The following is a 12,051-nucleotide window of genomic DNA, read 5'->3' as shown; positions in this document are numbered from 1 at the left end:
TTACATTTACAGGAGATAATGCTGCCCTCTTTTTGGAATCATAGAAGTTTAGATTTGGAAGAGACATTAGGAGGTCATCTAGTCCAATCCCCTGCTCAAAGCAGGACCAGTCCCCAACTAAATCATCCCATCCAGGGCTTTGTCAAGCCAGGCCTTAAAAACCTCTAAGGATGGAGATTCCACCATCTCTCTAGGTAACATATTCCAGTGCTTCACCACCCTCCTAATGAAATAATTTTTCCTAATATCCAATCTAGACCTCCCCCACTGCAACTTGAGACCATTGCTCCTTGTTCTGTCATCTGCCACCACTAAGAACAGCCTAGATCCATCATCTTTGGAACCCGCCTTCAGGTAGTTCAAAGCAGCTATCAAATCCCCCCTTATTCTTCTCTTTTGCAGACTAAATAAGCCCATTTACCTCAGCCTCTCCTCATAAGTAATGTGCCCAACCCCCTAATCATTTTCATTGCTCTCCGCTGGACTCTCTACAATTTGTCCATATCCTTTCTGTAGTGGGGGGCCCAAACTGGATGCAAGACTCCACATGTGGCCTCACCAGCGCCGAATAGAGGAGAATAATCACTTCTCTTGATCTGCTGGTAATGCTTCTACTTTTGTAGCCAGCATTGCAAGGTATTTAAGTGCCAGATATGCTAAACATTCATTTGTCCCTTTGTGCTTCGGTCACCATTCCAGAGGACATGCTTCCATGCTGATAATGTGTTAATTAAATTTGTGACTGAACTCCTTGGGGGAGAATTGTATGTCCCCTGCTCTGTTTTACCAGCATTCTGCATATATTTCATGTTATAGCAGTCTCAGATGATGACACAGCACATGTGGTTCATTTTAAGAACACTTTCACAGCAGATTTGACAAAACACAAAGAAGGTACCAATATGAGATTTCTAGAGATCGCTACAGCACTCAACCCAAGATTCAATCTCAAGTGCCTTCCAAAATCTGATCAAGATGGGATGTAGAGCATGCTTTCAGAAGTCTTAAAAGAGCAACACTGCGATGCAAAACTATAGAACCCAAACCACTAAAAAAGAAAATCAGCTGCCTGCTGTTGGCATCTGACTCAGATAATGAAAATGAACATGCGTTGGTCCACATTGCTTTGGATTGTTATCGAGTAGAACCCGTCATCAGCATGGACACGTGCCCTGGAATGGTGGTTGAAGCATGAAGGGACATATGAAACTTTAGCACATCTGGCACGTAAATATCTTGCAATGCCGGCTATGACAGTGCCATGAGAACACCTGTTCTCACTTTCAGATGACACTGTAAACAAGAAGCGGGCAGCATTATCTCCTGCAAATGTAAACAAACTTGTTTGTTTGAGTGACTGGCTGAAGTAGGACTGAGGGGACTTGCAGGCTCTAAACCTTTATATTGTTTTATTTTTGAATGCAGTTTATTTTGTACATAATTCTACATTTTTAAGATCAACTTTCATGATAAAGAGATTGCACTACAGTATTTGTATTCAGTGAATTGCAAAATACTATTTCTTTTTTTTTAAGTGAAAGTACTTGTAATCAAAACTAAATATAAAGTGAGCACCATACACTTTGTATTCTGTGTTGTAATTGAAATCAATATATTTGAAAATGTAGAAAACATCAAAAAATATTTAAATAAATGGTATTCTATTATTAACAGTGCGATTAATCGCACGATGAATTGTGATTCATTTTTGTAATTGCTTGACAGCCCTAATATATATACATAGGGCAGTGTCAGAAAAATTGATGTGCAAGTTGCTCCCTTTCAAGTTATTCTTAGCAGACTGAACTTTTAGAAGCTTCTTTTCAATAAAAAGTACTATTAGAACCTGAATTAAACACTGTTAAATCAAAAATGTAAAGCCTCACTAGGTTTCACTCACTATATGCTCCATTACTTTTTAAACATTCATGTTTTCAAGGATTTAAAGGATGTGCAAAGTATTGAACTCAACATCTACCCCAACCTATGAAGACACCTATCCCACACTTTGCAAAATATCAAACTTTCTTGCCTTCCACTCCAAACATCATAAAAGGTTTCCAGTCAATAATGATCTATAACACCTTTGGTAAACTAGATGTTGCAAATTGATACGTGTATTGGGCCAGATTCTCAGCTGATGTAAATTGTCCTAGCACTATTTGCTGCAAAGGGGGCTAAGACAATTAGCACCAGCTGAGAATCACCCCATAGTATTAAAGGCTTTGTGAACAGAAGTGAACAAGGTGGGTCTTACTGTTCGTAGTAGCAGAAAACCAGAAAACTTTGCTTTTTGGTGGTTTTAAAATAATAGAAATGTAAGGCTGGAAGGGACCTTGACTAAGTATATCTAGCCTATCCCTGACAGGTGTTTGTCTCACCTGTTCTTAAAAACCTCCAGTGACAGGGATTCCACAACCTCCCTACATAGCCTCTTCTAGTGCTTAGCTATCTTTTATAGTTAGAAAGTTTATCCTAATAGCTAATCTAAATCTCCCTGGCTGCAAACCACTCAGTCACTTCTTGTCCTCTGCTCGGTGGACATGGAGAACAGTCAATCACCAATCTCTTTATAACACCCTTTTACAGATTTGCAGACGTCATCATGTGCCCCTCTCAGCCTTCTCTTCTCTGGACTAAGTGAGCACAGTTCTTTCAACTTTTTCTCATACATCATATTTTCTAAAACTCTTATCAATTGTGTTGCTCTTCTCTGGACTTTCTCCAATTTGTTCACTTCCTGAAAGTGGGGTGCCCCAAAACTGAGCCCATATAAATCAGCTGAGGACACCTAAGTGCTAAGTAGAGCAGGACAATTATCTCCTGAGTCTTACCTATTATATGCCCTTTAATACATTCCAGAATTACATTTGCCTTTTTTACAACAGCATCATCTTGTTGACTCACATTCAATTTGTGATCCACTATCACCCCCAACATACTTTTGTGCAGTACTGCCTGCATCCTTGCTTGTAAAAAAACAAACAAACAAAATTAATAATCTTACTGTGTTTTTGTGGTTTTTTCTTTCTTTTTTTTTAATATTGCAAAGAAATTGTCATCTGGGTCAGACAAACTATAGTGTGCTCACTTGGGAACAAAACTTTTCTGCTTTGGAAATGGACAGTTGACAATCAATTGATATATTTTTCTGGCTGTGTTAACCCAGTGTGAATGTCTCCTCTCCAGCATTCTTAGTTGACTGTGACACCTGGGAGAAGGAGGCAAGTTTTGAAAGTAAAACAAGGAGAAATAGAAGCCATCTTGATAAAACTAAAGTGATAGACCAGAAAAAAATCCCTGAATCTTATTTACACATTTTAAAATGGTTTTTGTTGTGTCTGAAAATAACAGCTGTATTTTTGCTTTTCCTGGAAAGAGGAACAGTTTTTAGGGACACTGTGTGTAAGGTTTGTTTTAACTGTGGGAGTTTAAAGACGTGGGGCTTAAATATTTAAAGGTATCAGTGTGTTGTTGCACTAACTGTTGCAGTGCCTAACTCAGGAGCAGAAGTCTCATTTTCAAAAAAGATTTAGAGTCCTAAGTGACTAAATTCCTTTTGAAAATGAGACATCTGTTCCAAAAGGCACTTAAAACGCTGCATCGGTGCAGATGAGCTGCTGTACCACTTTCATTAAGATGTTTTAAGATGACGGGAGAGAGCTGCTCCCATGGGCTTAGTTAATCCACCTCTGCAAGACCGACATAGCACTATCTACGCCGCCGCATAGGACAGTATAACTATGTTGCTCAGGGCTGTGGATTATTCACACCCCTGAGCAATGTTGTTATACTAAAGTCATTCTGTAGTGTAGATCAGGGATAAGTCAGTTAAGCATTGCAATGGTGAGCGCAGAAATGCATAAATATCTTTAAAAATCTGAGCCTGGTGCTAAAAAAATAAAACTATCAATAACAAAATGCAAAAGGGCAAAAAGGGAGTTATATTATCATAATTACTAAGGAAATAACTCAGTTCATTATATCTATTGAAAGGACAAGATGGCAACAAAATCTATTCATTGTGAAAGATTCAGTTAATAGCTTTTCGTGCCTCATTTATGACATACTTTGGTATAAAACTACTGAAATGATTGAAGTATACAGTGCTGGAGTGACACTTAATTTGTTATGAATGAATATTCTTTCTAATTGAAGACTTTTTCCTTCTCAAAGGAGCACAGCATTAGTATATCCCAAGTCTTAAACTATTTGACTTTGAAATATATTCCTTTGCTGCAATCATTTTGTGATTAGACTATAGATTGAGTAGTTGTCGAATACTATCAACAATAAAGAATTTATTTCTTATGGAATAAAAGGTGTCTTACTGTTATTAGGTAGATACTGTAGAGCTGAAGCTTGGAAAAATCACTTGCATAGGGTAACTAAACATCCTGAATTCCTTTGCTGATTATTGCTGTAATGTAAGTCATACTGAGGTTATTTGACATTAATAAGGATGTAATGTGTATCCACAGAAATTCCATGGTAATTTAACATTAATTAATTTTCACTTGTAAATTATTCCCGTTACATATGTAATATCTAAATTGGTGACACTTGAAAGTGTCCATTATTATGAATGTATTAGGTCTTCAATGTAATAGGACTAGTTATAATTAATTCAATGTTGCAGGCTCATTTACTGGCACACAGCCTGTGCTCCATTGTAGCTAACCATCTAAAGAGACAGGTTTTAGAAGTTACATATTTATCTACAAAATTGTTGTTGATAAAGTAGAATATCCCATTGCATATGGGATTTTAACAGTTGTACTCACTGCATTTCAGTTTATATAAATATTCTCAGTAACATTCTAGCAGCAAAACATTAAAGTATAGTAATTCCTTTGGCATTCATTAAAATAACATTAATCATGAACTCTGCTGGTGTTAATGTTGATTTATTGTAAAACTTTAAAATCAAGAAGAGTCCATAATTAACCAGAGCAGGAAAAAAGACTTTGACCTAGTTACTTTATATTAACACTGTCAGTTCAGTTTAGTGTTAGAAACATTTTGAGACATTTTAACAAGAATCTTCCTTAAATATGGATCAAACAGTCAAGCCTGGAGAGAGAGAGAGAGAGAGAGAGGGAGAGGTTCTTGCACGTACTAGCATTGACTAATATTAAAAATTCCTTTAAAAATGTATGTTACAAATGTATGGCAGCACTTGATGACAAATGGGATTATTTTCATGTTAATTGATGCAGTGGGATTGACAAAACTGATAAGTAAATGCTTTAGTTTTGTGTAGCACTAACATTTATAAACATCTCAGAAGGGAATTCTAATAGTGAGTGGTAAATCTGTAGCGGTTCAGAGTTTGGATTCAGTTTGGATAAAATCTAAAATTTTGGACTGTAATCTGTACCTTATTCAAATTTTCTGAATTTATCAGTCTACCATCCCCCCAAATGTGGTCGCTAGGTGTCAAATATAACAATTAAAAGTAGCTTAATATTGTTCTGCTATAAAATCTGTTAATTTATTTTAAATAAAACACTTTTTCTGAACTAGAATTAGGGACAGAGCCAGCGCCACTTAAACAAATTTATAGTAAGTGAGCTTGCTGGAGATGTACTTTGTTCCTGAAAAATACCCAGGGTTTATTGAAAATATATCCGAAAGGTTCAGCTTGTGTTGAGAGAAGCATGCATGTGTTTCAAAAGAGAGAAGTCCTTGTAGATGGGTTCAGGAATATCCTAACCTAGGTATGCTTGAAAAATACTTTGCACTTGGGCAATTTGCTGTATGCCAAAGAGAGAACATGTACAAGTCTTTTAAAGACTCCAGAGGCCATTCATATTTGACAAAGATGATTTAGCAAGAAAGTGAACTATATCAATGGCAGAGAAATCCTTCCTACCTTCACTTAGATTTTGTAACAAAATAATAACAAGGAGCTCCAGAGAACCCCTGAGAGCCACTTTTAGTACATCACTACCTCTAGATCCTTCTGCATATTTATTATCAGTGGCAGAGAAACCTAGAGTCTGGATAGTAGTGTTCTTAGCTGCTAACTCCTTTGGACTGTTTTTTAAACTGACAAGATGTGTACAGTTAGTATGCTGGAATAAATAACATATACACTGTTCTGTTTATTTAAATATGGCATTTTAAATTAATTTCATTAACACAAATGAACAGCTGAATGGGTAGTAGTTCTTTTGGGGTTAGACACAGCAAGTCGTAGGATGACTGAAATTGCGATGAACATTCAACTTAGTAAAACTTCAGAAATCCAGGACCCCACTGCAGTATTTAAAGGGGCACTAAATTCTACAGTGCTATGGCTTGAGCTGAAGAGATGTTAATCTATAACATCTATTTTCTCTCTTTGGCATTCATTATCAACACAGTCATGACCCTGTGCAACAAGCACCAGTGCATGAGAGATGCCCCCCTCAAGTTTTTAATTCTTGAGATAACTAAATTTGCTTAGGTTACTTTGCCAATGATGTGGCATCCCCTGGGTATTTCTTATGTGCCTTAGAAAAGTTGTAAAAGTGGCTCTGATTATTGACATGTCCAGAAGCAGCATTTCCGCTCTCTGGTAAACAGAAGACCTAATGAGAATTATTGGGATGGAATTATTGCAATGACACCTGGCACACAACTGCAAAACATGCCAAATAACACTTTCCTCCCTCCCAACCTACTATACTGGGAAGTATGGGGAGATTGTTGGTAAGTACGTAATAATACATTTAGCCATCTGAGGTGCTATACAGTCCATTTTATATGAAGTGTTTCATTTGTTGTACACTGCTGAAATGTGTGGTTAAATGTACTGAAATACATATTGTACACATATATAAAGTAGGAAGTTTTAAGAACTGGGAAAGCTGTCCAGTCTCACACTTGTGTCTTCAAAGTGTATCATAATGTGACCACTAGTCCCCTTCCCAAACAGCCTAGATATTTTTTGGACTCCTTTACCCTGAGCCAGTCACTTTCCTTGTTAATGTATTCAATATGTTTATCACCCTTTGAATGCAGTAGTAGTTCCTGAATTCCTACTGATTCCTGGATTACTATATTGTGGTTTTGAATGTCTTACTGGTTTTAGAAAATGTACATTGGCTTTTGTAACAGGGTAGCAGGTTTTAGGAATACTGGGGCTGCTCTTCTGAGTTACATAATACTAGATGCTAGAACCCTGCAAGAGGTGCAAAATTATTTTTGCTGATTTACTTTGTCAGATCACCTGAGAGTCCAATTAGCTTTTACCCAGGAAGAATAAAGGGTTTCAGCCTCTCTCAGGCAGACAGGACCAGGGGTCGAGACAAGAGAGGTCCTGCAGGAAACAAATGTCAGAACAGTTAAGCTCAACTGAATTCTTAGTCTGAGGTTTGTTTTGTTGTTGGTGTAGCTAACAATTAAAGTAAATGCCAAGAAGAGAGTAAGATTGTATGAGATTGCATGTGTATTAGGAAAAGGGTAAATATGTCACCATTTTCCAACATTATAAATCCCTTTCAGTACGGATTTTCAGGTTCCTTCAATGTTTATTTTTTTTTCTTCTTAAGGTTTAAATCTTTTAGCAGGTTTTTGTGTCTTTCCCCCTCACACTTGGGTTTACTTGAATAACTTTATCTTGTTACTTGCGTTTTTAAGAACTGCATAATCTTTTTTGCCCCCACATGACACATATTTCAAATGACCAATATCCTCTTTCACATATGATGAATACAGTTGTTTCTGCTTCTCTAGAAGGGAACTGAACATGATACCGGTATAATTCCTTTTAATTTGTATGTGGCAGAGTTGTATAAATATAAATTATATTCAACATAATTATTGATGTAATTACACCTATATAAAGGCCTGATGCAAAGCATACTGAAGTTAAGGGTAAGATGCCCATTGTCTCCAGTGGGCTCTGGATCAGATCAAAGTGTTTTGGTTTTGTTGAATTTTTACCATCATGTTGTTTTTAGCAGAGCTTCTCAGGCCATTCAGGAGTTGTGGATACCTTCTGGAAGGTTACCAGGAATCTCTTGATCATCTAGCACCAGCATGCTCAGCGAGAAGTTATAGGGCACAGTGACCTTGAGATTGCTAGCTGGGTCAACAATGGTAACATCCATTGTTGTAACTCCTGGTGCTAAAACACCAGCTGAAACACCAACACTGGTTGCCAAGTGTTGTAGAAATTACTGCTGCTATTGGATCTGGTTTTGCACCAGCCCTTTAAATAATTTATCTACTCATACCCCTGTCCTAACATCACATTCAAATTAGGAGGGTTATCTGTTGAACTGCAGAAATAGTGGATCACGATTCCATTCCTGAGGGCAGAAGATAAAAGGGCCCAAAATATTTTCTGATCTTAGCTTGTTCCATTCATATGATTTCCCCATTTTTGGCATAGGAAAATCAGCTGTCCCATTCCTTATTGCTGAGAGATCATCTTGTCTAAAAGCTTATCAAAGTGCATTAACTAACTGTTAATATGCATCAACAAGGTCCACACAGACAATTAGAGTTCAGGAGACTAATTCTGGGTAGATTCACACCCCATTTTGCTATGAACTAAATTTTCACATACACAGACCCTACGTGTGTGATAGGCTCTTCCATGTTTTCTTTTCATATTGTCTCGTACTCTGAGAGTCAGAAGCACATCACATCTCTGAATATACAGAAATTTCAAAATAGTGTCAGCAAGTCTGAGCCCCACATTTGTTCCATAAAAGTTCCAGGGGAAATGGGCCAGAGGTGGTCACAATGGTCATGGAAGGTAGCAGTAAGAGTAAGAGGGATTTAGCAACTGAACATCCATTCCTCCCAAAAGATCAGTTCTTATTTTACCCCAACCAGTTAAACCATCCATTTTCATCAGAACAAATCAGAACAAAGGATGTGAAACCTAAAGCCACAACACTGAAGTAATGGGAAGTAATTTGTTCCCACACAAATATAATTTTAATATTTCAGGCCTGCAGCTAAGTGTTTTGTGCCCTTTTATAATTAGCTGAATATATATTTTCAAACTCTGCCTTGTAAAATTCCAAAATAGAGAATGATGATCAGAAATCCAGGAACTCACCAGGTCAATGCAGTAAAGAAATTAGAAACTAAAAATATATAATGGTTAATATGTGTCTTAAACATGACAAATAAAATGTTTTGAATACCAAATAATTTATGCAAAATGTTACAAAATCTGAGGTGCTAAATAAATTACTGATACAATGTACTCTATTTTGACATTTTGTTTCCACTTAAAAGATAATGAATGTAGAGTTCGTTGTATACAATATTTTAAAGGTATTTTTCCTATAATAGTTGCTTTATACTTTTGTACAAACAATTGAACTGCAATTTTAAATTTAATTCTTTATTTTGTGATGCCACACTAAAATATGTTGGGAGAAACATCCAAAAATAGATTTGTGGTTATATAATTTATCTTTATTTTTTAAAAAGTTGCTACTACTGTATGAAACTCTTTTTTGTTTTAACCCTTGGAAGGCTCTTGTGTTCCTTTTCTATTTTTCACTGAGTCAGCACGGCATATAATTTTTCTAATCTATGTAATCTTTCATGATTACCACATGAGTGTATTGTAAGAAATGCTGTCTCAGGACAGTGATTACAGAAGCCTTGAAGCTTTAAAACAGAAGAATGAGATGTAGGAATTCTTCAATCCATAGATTAAATGGTAGACATATTATAGGCTCATAGAATTATTACAGATTTGATTTTTTTTATATTTTAAGTTTTTTTTCTTAACGATCTATCAGAACATTGAAGGGCTATTTATCTTTACCTTTTGTTCCAAATTATTTTATCTTTTTAACAAAGTGGGTGTTTTCTGCTTTTGAGTTTTTTTGTAACTTTAACCATTAGAAAATGCTAAGAGTAGTGTAGCTCTGCACAGAAAGGACAGGTAATGGAGGGCCTGCTCCCACTGAGGTGAATGGTAATTGACTTCAGTGGCAGTAGGTTTTGGCCCTAATAAACTGGTTGTCAACTTCTGACAATTTTTTCAAAATCTTATGTGGGAGGCAAGAGGAAACATACTGATTTTTTGTGTGCGTGTGTATGTGTGTGGCTCATCCTCAAGACAGTTTTGAAAATGAATCCTAATATGTAGAATGAAATTTTAAAATAAAGATCATATGCATCTGAGGTGGTGGAAGATTACTTTCAGAGCAAATCTTGTAAAGAGACAGCTGACTGTTATGGCTACCCACCCATTTTATCCTGCAGTATGATGAAACTTAACAAAACTGTATCCTTGTCGGTTAACCGCTGCATCTTGTAAGTGTATGAAACCTCATTGCTGTGGTTACTGCCTTTGTCTCCAGTGTTGTTTTATCCATGGTTCATTTTTTCTTTAATACAGTACTATACAAAGGAATAAAATAATGAGTCATTCAGAAATGTGTTGTTAAAATATCCCTCTTTATCGTTACATTTCACTGCTTTAGAATTAACTTTCACAGGCTGTTAATTCAAGGCAACAGTTAAGTCTGAGAAGAACTTTTAAAAATTCTGTAATTTTTTTCATTTATAAGAAAAACTTGTCTATGTAATTGAAGAACTTCTTACAAGTTTGAACAATTTAACCCTTCTTTTAGTTAATGTATTATTTCTGGTACAAGTAGATAAAATTCTACATGGTAAGCATGGTAAAAATTGTGCATGTTCTGCACAGCACAGAATTTTAGAGTAAAGTTTTCTGGGCACAAAAGCAGTAACAAAACTGTCCCTACAAAACTGAGTAACTGAATAACATAAGAAATAATTTTTGTTAATTTAAAACTTTAGAAACTGAAATTTGTAAAGTGAGATGTAATTCAGTTCTGGTACTGTACATACCAGCTGTTCTCAGTAATTGAAACTTTACAATATGAAAAATACATTAGATCTGTACAGTTTTTACAGGTAGGTAGGATGAATTTTGAAAAAAGATTTGCTTCAAGGGTCATACTCTGCTGTATGTCAAAAATACTGCACAACTTAGCTAATTACAAATTGTAGACTTGAAACAATTCATGTCTTCAGTGTAACTCTTAGTTCTCTTTTAATTGAACAGGGGTTTCGGAAACCATTTCAGAATATCTTCCTCTTTTGTCCTTCAAGTTACATAGGTTGGTTGCAGTCCTCTGTTACAAATGAAATCAGTTAAGCTAGCTGCTGTCTGTGTTCACTGATTCTTGCGGCTGTTGTTATTGTGCTGAGATCCAGATCAGTCTCTAGGTGTGTTTCCATTGTTTCTTCCTGTGCATTAGATTCATAGGGCTTATGAGCAAGGAGTTCATGATGTACACCACAGTAACTTATTGTGGGTTGGTCATAGGCGAGAAATGTTGACACATTCATAGATAAAGGTATCTGGGGAAAAATGGATATGAAAAATAGTTAGCATAAGACATAATTAACTTTTGTGATGTGAATTTGATGGTGATGAAAGTGAACATCTAAAAACATTGGCTACAGCCAAGAATAGTGCTTCCTGTGAGAACTTCCCCTCACACCTTTGCCAATGTTTTTCAAATCTTACTGGCATAATCTTTGATGCCTAGTGCTGGGCCTCGGGATTTGTTTGTGAAAGTTTGTGTGTGGCAGAGGAGCCACAGAAGTGCCTTAAAAATGCAAAGCAAGGCAAATAACCTTTCATAATATATTTAGGAAATGCAAAATATAAACCACAAAAATGTATAGGGGATGAGGAAGATACATTACCGAATTGGTAAAACAGAATATTTTAAGTGGGATTTACCTAGCTGTCCAACTGCAAATAAGTGACTAGTGGACATTTCCAGACTTCTATCAGATTTTGTGTCAACTTTACAATGTGGATAAATATCTATTACAGGTTACCACTTTATTACTATTTATGACCTAAGGATAGATTTGAATCCAGCAGGTTTCCATAGGTGAAAGGCCTATTTGAAGAAATAGCTATATTTCCTTATTTTTACCCCTACAGTTGGAGCCCCCCCCCACTTTATTTCATATAAATTAGGATGTCATTTAAATTTTTCTTTTTGACTATTTTCATGAGGATTTCAAAGAATGTCATATATA

The 12,051-nt window shown here is 36.1% G+C and overlaps 2 protein-coding genes across 2 annotated transcripts in view; one reads left to right on the top strand and one right to left on the bottom strand.

Annotated features, from left to right (window-relative positions):
- Positions 1-12,051, top strand: part of CTNNA3 (catenin alpha 3) — a 967,088-nt gene that overhangs the window by 273,805 nt on the left and 681,232 nt on the right. The gene's annotated exons all lie outside the window — the stretch shown is intronic.
- Positions 11,060-12,051, bottom strand: part of LRRTM3 (leucine rich repeat transmembrane neuronal 3) — a 143,839-nt gene continuing 142,847 nt past the window's right edge. The window contains exon 3 of the mRNA XM_045025627.1: positions 11,060-11,355. Within this exon, the coding sequence (XP_044881562.1) occupies positions 11,146-11,355 (210 nt within the window). The 3' untranslated portion in view covers positions 11,060-11,145. The remainder of the gene's footprint in view (positions 11,356-12,051) is intronic.

Source organism: Mauremys mutica, chromosome 7, assembly GCF_020497125.1.
Source record: "Mauremys mutica isolate MM-2020 ecotype Southern chromosome 7, ASM2049712v1, whole genome shotgun sequence".
NCBI classification, from domain to species: Eukaryota; Metazoa; Chordata; order Testudines; family Geoemydidae; genus Mauremys; species Mauremys mutica.
This window is presented reverse-complemented; position numbering and strand designations above follow the sequence as displayed.